The following is a 19,611-nucleotide window of genomic DNA, read 5'->3' on the forward strand; positions in this document are numbered from 1 at the left end:
CTCCTTCTGCAAACTTTGTCAAAACCTCGAAGTAAAGCGAGAGTCTCTATCCGATATAATTGCTGATAGTACTCCATGTAATCGGACTATATTCTGAACATATAGTCTAGCCAACTCATCCATCGGATCCTTAACCTTCATGGGAATGAAGTGAGCACTCTTTGTGAGACGATCGACTACTACCCAAATGGAATCCTCTCTAGTGGGTGTCTTAGGTAACTCCAAAATAAAATCCATAATGATCTTATCCCACTTCCACTTAGGTATAAGCAAGGGTTTGAGTGTCCCTACTGGCCTCTGATGCTCTACTTTAACCTGTTGGCAGGTTGAGCATTGCTCCACAAATCTTGCGATATCCCGCTTCATATTGTTCCACCAATATGATCCTTTCATATCCCTGTACATCTTAGTACCACCAGAATGTATAGTGTACGGGGAACGATGAGCCTTGCTCATTATCTCCTTCCTTCATCCTCCACTTTTTGGCACACATACTTGCTTGAAATGGGTGAGCAACCCATCATTTTTTGGACAAAACTCCTTTGCTTTTCCTTCTTCAAGCAACTGCTTGATCATGGCACACTCAGGGTTTTCCAATTGAGCGGCTTTGATTCTAGCAAGTAGCTCTGATTGAACAACCAAGTTAGTCAAATGTGCAGGCACACCTTCACCTATTACTTCCAATCCCATCCTAGCGAACTCCCTGACAAACTGAGGTTGAGAAATTCCAAGAATGACATGCTGCACCGTTGATTTCCTACTCAAAGTGTCTGCTACTACGTTAGCCTTTTCAGGATGATATCTCACAATCATAATCCTTGATCAATTCCAACCACCTTCTTTGCCTCATGTTAAGCTCTTTCTGGGTAAAGAAGTACTTCAAGCTTTTATGATCCATATAGATCTCGCACTTTTCTCCATACAAGTAGTGCTTCCAGATCTTTAAAGCAAACACGACTTCTACCAACTCCAAGTCGTGTGTGGGATAGTTATGCTCATAAGTCTTTAGTTGGCGTGAAGCGTAAGCAATAACATTGCCGTTTTACATAAGCACGCACCCTAATCCCTTCTTAGAGGCGTTGCTATACACTACGAAATTGCTAGATTCCATAGATAATGCCAACACTGGAGCAGTTATCAAGCGCTTCTTCAGCTCTTGAAAACTTTTCTCACACTCGTCCATCCAAACAAAGCAGTAAGTGGTCCGAATAGCTTCGAGACACCCTTGATAAAGCGTCGATAGTAACCAACGAGTCCTAAGAAACTTTGAATCTCGAATATGCTGGTTGGCCTAGTCCAATCCACCACTGCCTTTACCTTTTCCAAGTCAACTGCTACACTTTCTCCAGAAATCACGTGTTCGAGGAAAGATACGCTATCCAACCAGAACTCCCATTTCTCGAGTTTAGCATAGAGCTGCTCCCTTTGAAGCCTCTCTAATGCCTTCCGTAGATGCTCCTTGTGCTCCTCTGACAAATCTTATTATTTTTCAACATTGTAAAACAATCCAAATCTTAAGACTGAGCAGTGGGCCGGTTTTGGTTAAGAACCGGCCAACTAGTCATATCCGCCCACCACCCATAAGGATTTTTCACCCATAATCCCTAGTGGGCAGGTGGCTTTTAAACCATCAGCCAATTGACGAGCAGATAACACTTCTTTGATGCAGAATAATTGCCCACTCTCTCGCCCATTCAAAATTTTATTATTATTATTATTATTATTTTTTTTTTTTTTGGTTGTCGACCCATCCAAAAAAAGAAAATAAAATAAAATTGTTAAGTGCTCTTTTGGTACTTTCGGGTGTAAGAAAAGAGAAAAAAAGACATTTATTTCTCTCATTTAAATTTTAGAAAATAATATAGACTTAAGACGAGAGAATTTTTCAAAAAAATATCTCAACAAAAGCAGTCATAGTTTTCGAAGCCCTGTTCGGTTGAAGCACATATTCCCATGCTTGATTCTCCCTTTCTCGTCCAACGGTAAAATCCTCTCAAATTTGTGAATCCCAATTTTGCATCTAATGGATTGAAACATGCCACGTCTTCAAAATCTAATTTTCAAATTATTTTGAAGGAAAATTCGTAAAGAACTCTTGAATTACTGCAAGTTTTGAAATGACCCCTATAAATTTTAAAAATTTCTTCAAACTTTCAATTTGATGCAATTTATCCCTCTGTCAATTTTTACCGTTAAACCCTTATGAAAACTCTTAAAAAGACAAAATTATCTTTCGATTTTCATTTTTTTTTAAAAATAAAATAAAAAAAAAAGGTCACAAGGTGGCCCAACCACGGGTCACCTTGTGATTTTAATTTTTTGATAATACATTTATTCTTTTAATTATTAATTTGAAATTTTATAAAAAAGTCAATGGTATAATAGTCAATTTATCACTTTTAACGTTTAAAAATTGACAAAGAAACTAAATTGAAAGTTCAAAGGATAAAATTTAGAGTGTTTGAAATTGGGAAAAATACAAAAATCAGTCATTCTGGTTTACTTGATTTGCAATTAACTCATTGTAATATCAAAATGAACTTAAAGGTCCCTAAGGTATGCCAAAAAAATAATTTAGTCCCTATGGTCAAATTCCTTTCACTGACTTAACAGATTATGATAACATGAAACGTTAGAACCAATAAAATTGTGATACTTGTCATATTTAAGTCAGTGTCACATTAAAAAAATTTGTTAAATTAGTGGACGAAATTTGACTGTAGGGACTAAATTATTTTTTTGGCATACTTTGAGAACCTTTAAGTTCATTTTGATACAATGAGTAAATTGTAAATCGGGTAAACCACAAGGACTAAATTTTTTTTTTTCCCTCTTAAATTTAAGGAGATTTTTTCAAAACATGTGATAGTTCAGAGATTTAAAATAAAATTTTCCCTTATTTTAAACATATCTGTAAAAATCTGAAAATAAAGCAAGTAGGAAACATTGATGATGGATCCTACAATTCTCTCCAATGTTTGCGAGCATTTTTATTGAATTTTTCAAATAAAAATTAAATTTAAAGAGATACATTTTTTTTTAAAAAAAAAAAAAGTTCAAGCATTTTATTTCTTTTTCGTAAATACATTTGCTAGCTTCATTTCGGTTAATAAGTACTGAATTTCACTTTTTACTTTTTACTACAAAGTACAAGGCCGTCAACTTAACACATTTCTACTCCCCCTTTTTTACCCCTTCCCCCCATTGACAAGTTACAAGGTCAGTCCCCAAAATTGTACATTCTACTTCTGACATTGCTGAAGAGGCACAACCCAATACTCTGCAATATCCAAAACTCTAAAAATGCCACAGCCCTAAAGAATGTTAATTTCCTTTCTCACCAAAAATTACTAGGTGATGGTATCAATCTTAGCCCCCTGTCGGAGCGGGAAAGAGAACGAGAGAACCGCCTAGACTTGTGCAACTTCATTCTGATAGCGGGAACCTTGCGCGCAACAGCCTGCCATATCATTTGGACTGCATCACCCTCCTTCGAGGGGTACTGAAATTCATAGAGGTTTTCAACCTCTTTCAACTTCTGCCACATTCTGGTCCATTCATCCTTCCTAATACCCCTGATGAGATTTAAGAGGAATTTTTCTTTGAGAGCATCCCTTGAACGAACAAATATGCAGAACTGGGAATAGTCAACAACATCCTCATAAGGGAGCTCGATATCGTCGCTGATGATGACTGGGACACAGTGGCTAGCAATGGCATCAAAGAGGCGGTTCGATGAGGGGGTGTCGCCTGCTATATTGAGGCAGAACTTTGAAGAGTGCATTCCCTGGGTAGCTTTCTTAATTCCATCCTTTTGAACACTTCCAAATGCAAAATGCACATCCTTCTCATCCTTCAAAAGATAAAATAACTCTTGCCGAACAAAGCCTCCCTGTGTATGAGAAACTCAAGAATTAAGAATCTTGAATAAGTTGGAAACAAGAAACCCAAAGTAAACAAAGAATATGCAAAATAAACAAAAGACAAATGATTGAATCACTTGATCATACAATCTTCAGGAACCAATAACTGACATTCATTAGGATTCTGTCAAATACATGGCAACCAAACAAAATTAAATTATAAAAACAGTCCTAAATGACATTCTTAGATCAGCAGACAACATTTCAATCATGTGAGACTAGAGAAATTGATGGAACCCCACAACTAATGCTAGAAATATATTGATAATAATGACTTCTTTCGGGTAGGAGAGACCACAATAACTTCTTTCGGGTAGGAGATACCACAAACTCCAATTAGGGATGGAGGAAAATCACAATGTTTATTAATCTCTTCATGAAAATAAACTACAGCTATGATCCCCTATTTATAAGATAAGGAATCCAAGTAAAAGAAGAACTAGAGAGACTAATTAATAAAGGACTCCAACATAAACTAGGACTCAAACTTAAGCTTGGAATATAGACTCCTTATTGTAGTAGTAGACCTTTCTCCTTGTCCTAGAAGAACAAGTAGACAAGTCCCTTAATTGCCAACCCTCAATTGCCACGTGAGACCTAGGTGGCATTGGTTTTCCATCATTCGCCCCTTCTTGAAGGGGAACCTTGTCCGCAAGGTTGATGCTAAAGAGAAATTAATGGTCTCTCATTGTCGCCCAACTTCTCCTTATTGGCATCAAGGTCTTTCAATCCTAATTCCGCTATGTATGCTTCAATAAAAAATGCTTGAGGGACTTGACATCTATGGCCAGGAGCAAATTTTTCATTACAATTAAAACAAAGACCCTTCTCCCTTCGTTTTTGGATCTCTTCCCAAGAAAGTCTCTTGGCTGAACTTGATGGTGTTACACGTGAATTAGTGGCCATAGTAGAGTTGTGCGGTGTTTCCTCTAGCTCGGAGACATTGGATTGTCGTGGATTTTCAGGCAGTTGATTTCTTCTTTGTTTGTTGACCGTCTCATCTCTCATACGGGCTAATTCAATTGCATTTCGAAGAGTGCACGGTTTGAACATCCTCACTCCCGCCCTAATCTCTTCCTTAACTCCTCCAAGAAAGGTTCCCACTAGTGCCTTTTGAGGCCATCCACTTACACGGTTTGCAAGTCGTTCAAACTCACATTGATATTCTCTCAACGTGCCGTGTTGCTGGATTCTTGACAGCGCTTCATCATAATCTTCTATTTCGGTATGCCCGAAACGGACAATTAAGTCCTTCTCAAATACTTCCCAAGTGATTGCAATCTTCTTCTCCAGATATACCTTCTTCATCCATTGGCACCATTGGTTGGCTTCCCCTTCTAAGTGAAAGGCAACCAATGTCACCCGTTGCTCATCGGCCGTTCGTTGGTAGTCGAAATATTGCACTACCCGATCTAATCAAACTGTGGGATCATCCCCTGAATAGCAAGGAAAATCCAACTTGGCTGGGCGCAGTGCAGTTGAATGGATCTCGCCCCCGATCCCCGGCCCACTCGAGTGGCCGAAGTTCCCCTCAACTGATTACGATGATGCGGAGTGGTTTTGGGAGATGAAGTCCTTAAGCTCCTGGAAGGATATTTCATTTTTGACTCTGTGACCATATTTTTCATTCCTTCTTTCAGCTCCAAAATCTCAACTTCCAGCTTTTCGATACGATCCTTATTGGTCGCCATGTCTCTGATACCACGTTGATGGAACCCCACAACTAATATTAGAAATATATTGATAATAATGACTCCTTTCGGGTAGGAGAGACCACAATAACTCCTTTCGAGTAGGAGAGAGCACAAACTCCAATTAGGGATGGAGGAAAACCACAATGTCTATTAATCTCTTCATGAAAATAAACTACAGCTATGATCCCCTATTTATAAGATAAGGAATCCAAGTAAAAGAAGGACTAGAAAGACTAATTAATAAAGGACTCCAACATAAACTAGGACTCAGACTTAAACTTGGAATATAGACTCCTTATTGTACTAGTAGACCTTTCTCCTTGTCCTAGAAAAACAAGTAGACAAGTCTCTTAATTGCCAACCCTCAATTGCCACGTGAGACCTAGGTGGCATTGATTCTCCATCATTCACCCCTCCTTGAAGGGGAACCTTGTCCGCAAGGTTGATGCTAAAGAGAAATTAATGATCTCTCGTTGTTGCCCAACTTCTCCTTATTGGCATCAAGGTCTTTCAATCCTAATTCTGGTATGTATGCTTCAATAAAAACGCCTGAGGGACTTGACATCTATGGCCAGGAGCAAATTTTTCATTACAATTAAAACAAAGACCCTTCTCCCTTCGTTTTTGCATCTCTTCCCAAGAAAGTCTCTTGGCTGGACCTGATGGTGTTACATGTGAATTAGTGGCCATAGTAGAGTTGTGCGGTGTTTCCTCTAGCTCGGAGACATTGGACTATTGTGGATTTTCGGGCAGTTGATTTCTTCTTTGTTTGTTGACCGACTCATCTCTCATACGGGCTAATTCAATTGCATCTCGAAGAGTGCGCGGTTTGAACATTCTCACTCCCACCCTAATCTCTTCACTCCTCCAAGAAGGGTTCCCACAAGTGCCTTTTGAGGCCATCCACTTACACTGTTTGCAAGTTGTTCACAGTCACATTGATATTCTCTCAACGTGCCGTGTTGCTGGATTCTTGACAGCGCTTCATCATAATCTTCTATTTCGGTAGGCCCGAAACGGACAATTAACTCCTTCTCAAATACTTCCCAAGTGATTGCAATCTTCTCCTCCAGATATACCTTCTTCATCCATTGCCACCATTGGTTGGCTTCCCCTTCTAAGTGAAAGGCAGCCAATGTCACTCGTTGCTCATCGGCCGTTCGTTGGTAGTCGAAATATTGCACTACCCGATCTAACCAAACTGTGGGATCATCCCCTGAAAATCGAGGAAAATCCAACTTGGCTGGGCGCGGTGCAATTGAATGGATCTCACCCCCGATCCCCTTGGGCCCACTCGAGTGGCCAAAGTTCCCCTCGACTGATTGCGATGATGACCCCTTCTCACAGTTGTGCTTTAATGAGGCGGAGTGGTTTTGGGAGATGAAGTCCTTAAGCTCCTGGAAGGATGTTTCATTTTTTACTCTATGACCATATTTTTCATTCCTTCTTTCAGCTCCAAAATCTCAGCTTCTAGCTTTTCGATACAATCCTTATTGGTCGCCATGTCTCTGATACCACGTTGATGGAACCCCACAACTAATACTAGAAATATATTGATAATAATGACTTCTTTCGGGTAGGAGAAACTACAATAACTCCCTTCGGGTAGGAGAGACCACAAACTCCAATTAGAGATGGAGGAAAACCACAATGTTTATTAATCTCTTCATGAAAATAAACTAGAGCTATGATCCCCTATTTATAAGATAAGGAAACCAAGTAAAAGAATGACTAGAAAGACTAATTAATAAAGGACTCCAACATAAACTAGGACTCAAACTTAAACTTGGAATATAGACTCCTTATTGCACTAGTAGACCTTTCTCCTTGTCCTAGAAGAACAAGTAGACAAGTCCCTTAATTGCCAACCCTCAATTGCCGCGTGAGACCTAGGTGGCATTGGTTCTCCATCAGAAATATACATTGAAAGAACGAGACAACATCTCAATCATGTGAGACAAAAGATATTTATACCAACAGAAAGAGATAACATTTCAACATGAGAGACAAAAGAAAAACAAAAGAAAACATCTTGTAGTTGATGATTTACCAAAGTGCTTCCACATGACTAGAAATTATAAGCCATTTTCTAAAATCTGTGCATAGGTTTACAGAAAAAGTTACCTATACTTATAGATAAACCAACCCAAAGACCAAGGCCATTTTGAAGAGGTTGTTGTAACAATATGCAACTTTAAGACTAGCCATGAAAAGTCAATCTCTATAAGATATGATGAAGGAGTTATCCCTTGCATTTTTTATTTTTATTTTTTTATGAATAATAATTTAAAGCATAAAACAAAGACAGAGCCCTTGTACATGAAGAGTATACAAGAGAAACAACCACCTTAAGTGTGTCAAAAATCCAAAAAGTTAACTAGAGCTAAAAGATTTGAAGAGGTGAATTAGGAACATAAATAATAGCCCAATCCAAAAGAGATCTCAAAAAGACAGATTTTAAATAAAGTGCATTAGATTCGTAGTCCTCAAGATGCTCAACATTATTAATGCAGAAATAACTTTCCACATAGCCTCTTTGGGATGCACACACCCTTGAGTCTTCCAGCAATGGAGCAGCTCTAGGATGTTGCTAGGCATAGCCTGAATAAATTGAGAACTGGGTTCCAAAGATCACTAGAGTACTCATAATGGATGACAGGTGATTACGTGTCACCTCATTCTTTTACCATAGGCAACACCAGTTTACAACGGTGAAACCTCATCTTCTAAAATTATCAACTATGAGGATTTAACTCAAAGCTGACGACCAAGTAAAGAGAGCAATGCGAGACGGTGACTTAACCTTCCAAAGACTTCTCCAGAAGAACAAACAAGGCTTTCCAGACTCCAGACTGTAAAGATTTATAATAGTTCTTCACTTCAAAAGCCATTATTGCTAGCTGGCATTCACAACATTCTATCCGCCTCCCCAGGATGGATTTTTTAGGAGTATAATAGATTAAGGAAAGAGTCCAGAAATTCCAGATCCAATTCAGGACTGCCCTGTTAAAACTCAGGTTCCAAAGAATAAAGGAACCTAAGGAATCTAAGTAATTTGACACCAATGCCTCTTTGTCCTGATCTATGGAATAAAGTTCTAGGAATAAAGACGTGAGCGTGGCTGTTTCACACCACACATTTGTCACATTATGCCAAAAGCAGATGCAAGAACCATCTTCAACATTAAGGAAACAAGATGGGAGAAATACCCCCACCATTCCTAATATTCTTTCAAAGGCACACCCCATAGGGCCCACAAACTTCCTCTAAACTCCAACCACTTCTCTGTAGCCCATACTTCTCTACCATCACCTCTCCATAAAGAATTCTTCTCTGGCATAAATTTCCAAAGCCATTTCCATAGTAGAGTTTTATTGAACAACATGAGATTTGTAACTCCCAACCACCCTCTAGAAACCGGGGAGCATATAATTTTCTAGTTCACTAGATGAAACTTTTTTTTTTTTGGATAACGTAGGAGAACTTTACTCAGATTAATTGCACGTCGCAAACGCATGCTGTACAACAATCCTCACCGTTAATCAAACTCCTACGGGTAACTGACCCCACTCGCCAGAACCAGCTACCAGGTAATTCAGGAGCTTTCACCCCTGACGGGCTAAGCAGTTTATCCTCATGCCCAGGAGGCATGAGGATAAACTTATGAATCTTATGCTAATCTTCTAGGCCATCCCAAAGAAAGTGTCCTTGGAGACTCCAATCTCCAAGCAATACCAATTGGTAAGGGAAAAGAGACAATAAATACGTAGGTAGACTGGATAACATACTATTGATTAGAGTTAGGTGCCCCCCCAAGACAAATAGATCTTCTTTCAACTAGCATATCTTTTTTCCATCTTTTCAACTACTCCCTCCCAAATAGTTTTTGACTTAAAAGGAGAACCCAAAGGAAGTCTAAAATATTTCAAGGGAAGAGATACTATAATTGAGAATGTCAACCAGCTCTTCTTGATGTGTAACCACTCCCTACCGCGACTAATTCAGATTTTCGAAGGTTGACTTTTAAGCCTGAAATGGCCTCAAAACACACTAGAATCTGACACAAATTATAGATTTGATCACGATCTGCACAGATAATAAGTGTATCATCTTTAAAGAGATGATGAGATACATGTAGGGAGGCAGCGTTTTGGGTGGCTACCAGGAAACCAATTAATGGATTTCATAATTAGATTAGATCCATAGCCAGAATGCTGCAGATAATATGGAAAACCTATCATTTATTATTTTGCTTCATTACTGAGTATATAAATTCATGAGAGGTCAGGAAGGGTTCATCCCAAATATGCACATGGCACAAGGGAATCCAAACAGATAAAGCAAAAGTTTGATAATGGCACATTTTAAGCAGAAATTGAAGCAAAAGGGGCAATGATCCAACGTTCAATTTGACAAAACGTGAATAAGTAAACAAAAATAGAAGGATCCTAACAAATCTCTAGACCACTAGCCAACTATAAATCATAGTTAACCGAGCATCCATTTTGAACGTAGTAAAAACAGTTTCAGATCTCCCCACACCCACTGATTATGTGATCCAGGGTTAGAAACCATGGATATGAATAATTATGTAGCCCTCCTCCCAATCAAAAATAGAGCAGAATTCACTTACAAACCCCCACTTTGACCACCTCTTTACACAAGAATGTTCACATCCCTCCTCAGCTCAACCTTATATATCTTCTCAATAGAGTTCCCAATGAATGTCAGACAAGACTACAAGTGTGCAACCTCATATACCTTCTCAACAAGGAGTCTTTTGAATTTAGGAATTAATATCTCTCCTATCATTCTAGATAAGTGAATCTGGTCACCTGTACATCATCCTTACCAATGGCAATGTAGAACTAAACTACAAGTGCACTCCTAGGGCAGCTTCCAAACCAATTCCATTCATGAAGACTGAAAAGAGATGAAGAGTAGAAATGATGGAGAGAGAGACGCAAAGGAGGGTGGGGAGAAAGAGGCAAAAGAAAAAAAACCCATCATCGCCACTAACCACAAACCTGTCCCCCAAAGATTAGCCTCAAAATCATAGCATAGTATTTTTCTATATCCCCAAAATATAAGGCAACATAAGAACTTTAGATTGGGGATATGACAAGCGTTAAGACAAAGAATTTTGAAGGGAGAAAAAAAGGTTGAGTACTGTGTCATAGGTCTCACCTTACAAACAGACAACACCAAATATTAACTTCTCATAGTTCTCCACTCTGGAGATAAGGATAAATGAGGGAAGAAATTACTCGGGGGTGGAACGGTATTTGAAAATGTTCCATACCTTTTTCAAGAGTGAAAATAGAATGAAAATGTATCTCAGATTTTTTTATTTTTATTTTTTTTTTTTATCCTATTCAGTTCACATAAGTCAACAATAAATAAAATCATAAGGACTGTCAATCACTAAGAAACACCAAACATGAGGCATGGATTCGATGTGATATGGGTATGACAATACAACAGCTCTTCGGACCCAAAGGAATGTTTGCACCCATGAGGTGTTGAACCTTGGACCTTGAAGGGATGATACCTTAAGACCAAGGCCTCCACCACTTGGGCCAACCCCTAGGGGTTAATAATACAATAGCTCTTGAAAAAACAAGATACATTCTTGTATATATATTATCTAAATTTTGTTTTTTATTTTTATTTTGAATATAAATAACAACCATTAAAGGCTAAAAGAGCATATTCAAAACTAACATTAGTGCAATAACATATAAGGAAGAAGCATTTTTTTTTTTGATAAGTGATAAGGAAGAAGCATATATTTCATATAAAGTAACAATCATCCAAGTTAGCTTTCATAGACATTTTTACACTATCCATAAATATCCCTAAAATAACATCAATCAATTTGCTATCAGTCCTTCAAATATTTAAGATAAAACATTTTGATCCCATTTCTAATATTTGACCCCAAATTGTTTTAAAATAACATTTAGAGCCCCCTTTTATTGAGATTTTCTTTTTTAATCTCAACTGTGTTCAGCAGTATCATCAAAGTGTCCAAAAAGTATCTGGCTTTAAAATTTGAGTTTTAATTTATGGACATGTATCAAACACATATTTTACCAAATCTGAATGCATCCATGTCCAATGTTAGAGAGAGAAACACCAAGGGAGTCCACCAAGAGTAAGTTAATATATATCTTAGTCCAAAGGCCTAAGCTAATGGGCTTGAGTCCACTTAGGTATATTAACCACTCACTTTCTTTATACTTTGTTCATGTGGGACACAAACCTCACAAGTATACTCACAACATTCAATATGCATCAAACATGAATACTTTTGGAGTATCCATACTTCCTAACTTCCCATAATTTTTATTGTGGAGCTGCAGACAGGTGGGGGAAGCAATTACTTTGGAGTGGAATAGTATTAAAAATCTGTTTTACCTTTCAGAAGTGAAGTGGAACATAGATGTGTCTAGATATTTTTATAATCGTATTCAATTAACATAAATCAATCATAAATAAAATCATACAAAACTCTACATGTCATAATTCACCTTCCTTCTATAACAATCGCAATGAATTACATAAAAAACTAATGTCAGTACCATGCATGCAATGGACTAATAAATTCAGGGCTGCTTGATGAACCTTATAAAGGAAATAAGGAAACAAAGTTATGAACATAAGCTTTTGAAATTTTTTATTCAAGTATGCTATTGCTCTAACTAATGCCTTCCACGCCTGTTATAACTCAAAATTTGATTTGAAACTATGCAACTAAAATGGCTCACTTAAATAAAATATCAGATCATCATTTGCAGATTTTATATTTATACTTATATATCTTCTTAAAAAATTAGTTTCATTTCGAGCATGTAAACAGAATTACCAACCCAACTTTCCTACTACTGAAACTAAAAGAAGCAATTAACAAAGAGTATTTAAAGAGGAAGGGCACTTACAGCTTTTCTATATATTGCTCCTTGGAAGTATAGCAAAGTTGGACGGCTATCAAAATCAGAAGAGTCATTAACTTTTGATCTGATGACATGCTTGTAAGGTGCAATCACATCTTTCTCAACATTTGCTATGTTGGGAGGATACCTTCCAAAGTCCGCAAGTATAAATGTTGCAGGCCAGAGCTTCATCCTTGCATCTAAAAGGCTATTTGGATGATGGGCCACAATTAAGTGGTCATGTCCTCCTGACCTCTTCCATTCCTTCTGAGCAGTTAAGAACCTCACCAACTCCTCTTGTAGCAACTTGTTCCTGCTCTTTTTCTGGTGTGGGTCGGCCTTGGAATATCGGTTATAGCATAAAGAAGAAAAGAATGGTACAAATATAATATCAGCTTCACTGGAGTTGTGGACTCTTATTGCACTATGAGCATTTTGAGCTTCAGGGAGTTGAGAAGCGAGGAGATCCAAAGCAAGCCAATATTCTATACTGTGTTGCAAGTTCAACCCACCAGGATAATCAGGTATCTTAGATCGAATATCAGGCCAAACACTATCACCTTGAACCTTCCAATCTAAAAGCCCAAAATGAAATTTGGGGGGTAAATCATACATAAAAACCTTAAGAACTACTTTATTTTCTTTTTCCTGAGCTACAAGTAGTCCATTATTGGGATTGCATTTGACCTCATCTTTTGATTGGGTTATTGCATTTTCTGGGGGTGCTTCTTCTTCAATGTCCACAAGGATTGATCGATTTCCCGTCGAGGGTTCAACATCCTTTTGACTATGGGTTGTAGAATCCCCATTGTCACTTGTAGCAAGAAGCTTAGAATTAGGTAACAAATTATGGTCAATGTAGTGAGGATGACCAGTTGAACGCAGCACGAAAAACCAAGATAATATGAACATGACTGATATTATTGTGAACAAACAAAACAAAGAGTTCCGCGAAAAAATCCCCAGGGACGAGGTAGTCTTCTCAGCCATTGCAATACTAATCCCCAAAAACAAGTTTAGCAATGTGTTGCATGAATAGCCATTTCTAAATTGAAATAACGACAACCAACTTCAAGTGTTACCTCTTGGAGTGAATCCCGCGAGAGACAGATTCAAAATGATGAAATAGCCCATGAAACTACACCAAGCAGATCTCGCCAAGGTCACCGTCACCCATTCCTCTCCCTACATTGTCTACCAGAAGCAGAATGAGCCAATGTGAAAACGGACAAACGGGAAGGAGCCAATGCGAAAAAGAAAGCAAACCCAGAGGAAATAAAATCCAATCTGACAAAACCACCAAGAAAAAAGCACCCAAAATCCAAAAAAGGCTGAGAAAACCAGAGAAAGAGAAAATAGGTTCAATGGTGGATGACTGACTTGGAGGATGAAGAGAAAAGAAAATATAGTGTGGATTCGTAGCGTAGAGGAAAGAAAAGATGCATGGGACAGAGGTGGTTGTCGTTGTTGTTGTCGTTGTAATCGTCAATGGCGATGTTGTCGAAGGAAGAGCCCCTCTCTCTCTCTCTCTCTCTCACACACGCACTCGTACCAAGAGTTGGCTCGAAAGAAGCGTGGGAATAGGGTCGTCTCTGTGGAAGCGGGCTCTTTTGGTTCTAGTATTCTGGTGGAGTAAATTGGGTTAAATAATTGCTGCTTACTTTTAACTCAACCATAATTAATACATAACTCAGCTTTTTAAGGTAGAGCTCAAAGGGATGGATGGCTATCACTCATTCTTATCATTTTCGCCATATTTTTATCATAATTTGGTAACAATTCAATTACCTCCACAATTTCAAATACAATGCCAAAAAAATCCCTTCAAATCAAAATGAAATTACCAAAAAGCCTTTGAGGAAACATATTTTACAAAATATGAGGGAATCCAAATTCACATTGTCTCAATTGGAAGTGGGGGGACATTATCTATCTTCCATTTCACTTATCTTCATTACTTTAATGATAAATTTCACATACCCCTCAAACTATAACTCAATTAATAATGTCTACTTTAAACTTTCAATTGTAATAATATACTCTCAAACTACTAAAACATTGTTAATGTTTCTCTAAGGCTAGCAAAAAAATAAAAATGCCCTTATATATTTATCAATAAGACAAAAATACTTTTATAAATTCCAAAAAAATAAAAAAATAATAATGATTTTTTTTCAAAACGAAAATTTTAATTAAAAAAAGGAAAAAAATTTATTTTCTTTTAAAACGGGGATTTTTATTTTAAAAATTTATAAAATAAAAATAAAAACAAAAATTTTGAGTTTTTATAAAAAAAATATTGAATTTTTTAATTGTTTTCTTATAAAAAGGATTTTTTTTTTTTTTTTTTTGTAAGTTTTAGGTTTTTTCTAGAAGTTTTAATATTTTTTTGTTTTGTACTTTGTTAAGGGTAGTTTCGTCATTGGAGGGGAACATTGATAATATTTAAGTAGTTTGTGGGGACGTAGTCTCAATTGAAAGTTTTGAGAGGACAATGTCTATTAGGCAGTAGTTTGACGAATCATATTCTCTTCATTCCATTTTGGACTATAAGGTATCCAATTTATGGTTAGAATTTCTTCTTAAAAGTTCTAACGCCACAAATGGGACACGTGTCCTAGTAATAAAAATAATAATAAAATATTATTTAAGATAAAAAAAAAATTTTTAAAAAATTAATAAAAAAAAAAAAAGGGTGGCTAGTCACCTCATCTTGGCCATAGGGGGTGGCAGGCCACCCCATTTTAGCTAGGAGTGGCTCAAGCCACCCCCAATGGCCGGCCAGGGGTGGCCAAACCACCCCCAAGAGCCTTGCGGGTGGCTCGGCCACCCCCATTAGGCCTAGGGGTGGTTCGGTCACCCCCAAGTGCCAACACATTATTATTATTATTATTATTTCGTTTGGCCCTTGGGGTTGGCCGGATCACCCCATACGCAACAGGAGTGGCCGAGCCATCCCCAAGGCTCTTGAGCTACCCCCTTTTTGCAAGATGGGGGTGGCCAACCATTAGGGGTGGCTTCCAGCTAAAATAGGGTGACTGGCCACTCCTATGGCCAAGATCAAGTGGCTTTTTTTTTTTTTTTAATTTTAAATAATATATTTTTATTAGTGTGATATGTATCTTATTTGTGGCTTTAGAATTTATTCTATGACGTGGATACTTTTCAGTCTAAAATGGACTTGAGAGAATCCAGATCCCTAGGTTGAGTGGATATGTTGACTTTTCCCTTACTTTTAATAGTTTCTCTCACCTTAATTGGAAAAATCGTTGTTACTTTTGGTCATGTTGTTACGCATTATCGCCATTTGATAACATCCTTTTTTAAAATAATGCATTAGATTTATTTTATTTTAGCATTGTAATGTCATTTCATTAAATAATTTTCGTGGAATGGTGTTCATATTTCATCTGAAATAAATTGAAATTATTTTTACGGACAAAATAAAATACGGCTGCCAACCTATTTAACTAAATATATGTTTCATTAAAAAGTTATTAATGAAATTACATTACAAACCAAAAATACGGTGTCCAAGCTAAGGGAATAATCAAGTTCCGAAAACTGGAGGGGTTTATGATAGTGGATTTGTGAGTTAAAGGAATAAAAGCATTATTTTTATTTTTTTATTTTTTAGGTAAACCTCTTCTCATTCTATAAAATATTCAAAGTATAAAGTGCTTACCTCACAGAACATCAAGCTCTTCAGAACATAGACAAAAGCTATATAGTTATAAAGTCGTAAATACATTAAAAAATTTAACAATCAAATTGTATCAATGACCTCTGATCTCACTCATGTAAAAACTTTATTTATGGCATAAATCTGCTCTTAATAGACTAGATTTAAGACATAGGATGATCATATTTCTATAACAAAATTTTTTATTTAACCGGCCGTGAGAGATAAGCCCCTCACACTGAATATTATCCGTACTCAATTCGAAAGTCAGAACAACATAAACAAAAACAAAAAATGACAAACACACTACAAAAAAAAAGGGGTTTTCTGACGTGTGCTACAGTGTAATTTTTTTGCCACCTCAGCAATTTTCTGTCGTGTTATATATAAAACGTCAGAAAAATTTTTCCTGACGTTTTAAATGTTGGAGCGTCAGAAAAATATTACAAATTTGAAAAATTTAAAAATGATATAATTTCTGACGTTGCAAAATTTGCCACGTCAGAAAATTTCTGACGTGGCAGACCGCCACGTCAGAATTTTCTGACGTGGCAGACCGCCACGTCAGAATTTTCTGACGTGGCAAACTGCCACGTCAGAATTTTCTGACGTGGTGGTCTGCCACATCAGAATGCTATATATATGTATATATATATATATATATATATATATATAATCAGATATGTATATTTATAAATATAAACTAATATATATATTTTTATATTTATTTTCTGACGTGCCAGGTGTCGCACGTCAGAAATTTTCTGACGTGCGACACCTGGCACATCAGAAAATTTCTTATATATATTTATATATATAAAATATAAAATTATATGTATATATATATTTATATATAAAATTATATTTATATGTATATATATATATATATATATTATATATATAAATATATATATATATATAATTTTCTGACGTGCCAGGTGTCGCACGTCAGAAAATTTCTGACGTGCAACACCTGGCACGTCAGGAAATTACCTCGATTGGCCCCCTTTGGGCGGGATTTTGAACTTCTTTCCCTCTTTTTATTTCCCCCCTCAACTTTTTCCCACTTATTATTTTTTACCTCTTCATTTTTTTTTCCCAGCACATTCGATCTCTCTCCTGTCTCAATCTCCCTGCAGCACATTTTTTTTTCCCAGCTGCTTCTCGATCTGCAGTCTGCACGGCACCTCTGGAGGATGAAGAGAAACAAAAGGTGAAGGGGAAAAATTGAGAAGCATGCAGCAAATCGAAGAAAAAGAAAAGGAGAAGAGAAGAAGAAGAAAAAAAAAGAAAAAAAAAAAAGGAGAAGAGAAGAAGAAGAAGAAGAAGAAGAGGAGAAGATCGATTTTGAAAGCCATGGGAGCTGGGTTCTCAAGCCATGGGAGCTGGAGAAAATTTTCTTCAGATCACCATGGGAGCTGGGTTTTTCAGAGAAAAATGAGAGAAAAATGAGAGCTGGGTTTTTCAGAGAAAAATGAGAGAAAAATGAGAGCTGGGTTTTTCAGAGAAAAATGAGAGAAAAATATTGAGAGCTGGGTTTTTCAGATCACCATGGTGCAGTGGTGTAGATCTACACGTACGGCAGCGTGAGGGAGCTGCCGTGCGTGCAGAGGAATTCAAAAGAAAAAAAAAATAATAATTTAATTAATTAATAATTAAAAATTCCAGAAAAAATTAAAAAAAAAAAGTTTTTAATTTTTATTTAATTTTTTAATTTTCTGACGTGTTACCCACTCACACGTCAGGAAATTTTCTGACGTGGCATTTTTGACACGTCAGAAAATTTCTGACGTGTCGAAAATGCAACGTCAGAAAAAATTTACTGACGTGTTAGTGGGTAACACGTCAGAATTTTCTGACGTGTTGCCTAGTCACACGTCAGGAAATTTTTTTTCCTGACACCTACGTTTCTGACACTCGACACGCGTCAGAAACGACCCGTCAGAAAAATTTTCTGACGTGTCGGACACTAGAACACGTCAGGAAACTCATGTCAGGAAAAAATGGTTTTTTTGTAGTGACAGTAGCGGCTTGCTCACACAAAAGCGCTTAAGATTCACGCAATCCACAAAGAAAGTATTTTCTATTAAATTAATACTTTAATGGAAGGTAGAGTTATAAGTAATATTGAGGCTTAAGTAACATAAACCATTTTCCGAAGTGCCAATCAGATTCTTTTAAAATTGCAATTATAAATATTGTATATTCTTATTTTCTACATTATTATTTTATTTTCAAAACCAGAATGGCTAAAGATTTGAGATTTAATAAATTTATCAAAAATATATTTTTATAAAATAATATTAAAAATTACATCTTTATCTGAAAATTATTTCACAATATTTTTATCTTTTTTTTTTTTTTTTTTTTTTTAACAATAATTAATCCAATGTTTAGTTGGAACGGTCATGGTTGTTGGATATCCCCATAGCACTCCTTAATTTGGTGACAAGCTTTTTGATTAGAATTGTACAAAATTACTAAAATATCCAAAATACATATAAAATAATAAATAATAATAATAATAATGGAAAAAAATTATATATTTTCCCAAAGTCTTTCTCCGATCTTGGACGTCGTAGAATCTGAGCTGCCAATCTGTTGGAAATATATATAGAGGTAAATAGCGGTCCTTTTCTTCTATATATATATATATATATATATATATATATATATATAAATCGTGAAGTGTGGCCTCACAAACTTCTACAACGTACCTCACCTTTTTTCCTACTCTTGGAACTCAATTCGTGAATCGAATCTCCGGTGCTTGTAAGTGGTGGGTCTAGTTGGCTTTCATCCAACGCGGAGAGAGAGAAATAGGGGTATCGGGAGAGAAGGAAGAATGCGGAGAGACGAGGGCTTTTTTGTAAATGTGGTGTTATAGAGGAAAGGAATACCTTTGTTTTTTTCCCGCCTATTTCGTTTCTCATGAAATAGCTATTCTTACCTATTCAATTCCACTCCGGTCTCTAATTCACATGCCAAACATGTTCATAGTTTCTAGCATTGCTCACTTGTATCATTTTCATAATTTTCCATTAAAATATATGTCATTGATTTCATTTGGAATAAAGTTTTTGTCAACACGTTCGTTTTCCTTTTGTCATGAGTCTCTCTCTCTCTCTCTCTCTCTATATATATATGTATATATTCTCTTTACTTTCAAATAATCTTTGTCTTAAATTATGTAAATTACAAGGTTATGTTTAATATTGGCCTTATTTGTAAATAAAAGGTTTATATGTGACATGCATTATTAAATAAATGCCAGATTAAGCGTAATAGACAAAATAAATATAAAGAGCTGAGGGCCCAAAACAATAAAAGTTTCATAACTGAACTAATATATATGTTATTTTGTATATATATAATTT

General features: G+C 36.4%; 1 protein-coding gene across 2 annotated transcripts; it reads right to left on the reverse strand.

Annotated features, from left to right (window-relative positions):
• Nucleotides 1–3,081: 3,081 nt before the first annotated feature.
• LOC132191496 (exostosin family protein) lies at nt 3,082–14,149 on the reverse strand. 2 transcript variants are annotated; one of them, XM_059606535.2, is made up of 3 exons: nt 13,635–14,149; nt 12,559–13,549; nt 3,082–3,892 (listed from the first exon to the last, which is right to left on the reverse strand). In XM_059606535.2, the coding sequence occupies exons 2-3, from the start codon at nt 13,540–13,542 to the stop codon at nt 3,338–3,340; spliced, it is 1,539 nt and encodes a 512-aa protein (XP_059462518.1). In that variant the 5' UTR covers nt 13,543–13,549; nt 13,635–14,149; the 3' UTR covers nt 3,082–3,337. The 2 variants fall into 2 exon arrangements, with proteins under 2 accessions (XP_059462518.1, XP_059462517.1); XM_059606534.2 differs by having other exon boundaries at nt 12,559–14,149.
• Between the last annotated feature and the right edge of the window lie 5,462 nt (nt 14,150–19,611).

This window comes from Corylus avellana, chromosome 10 (genome assembly GCF_965113065.1).
Source record: "Corylus avellana chromosome 10, dhCorAvel1.hap1.2, whole genome shotgun sequence".
In the NCBI taxonomy this organism is placed as follows: domain Eukaryota; kingdom Viridiplantae; phylum Streptophyta; class Magnoliopsida; order Fagales; family Betulaceae; genus Corylus; species Corylus avellana.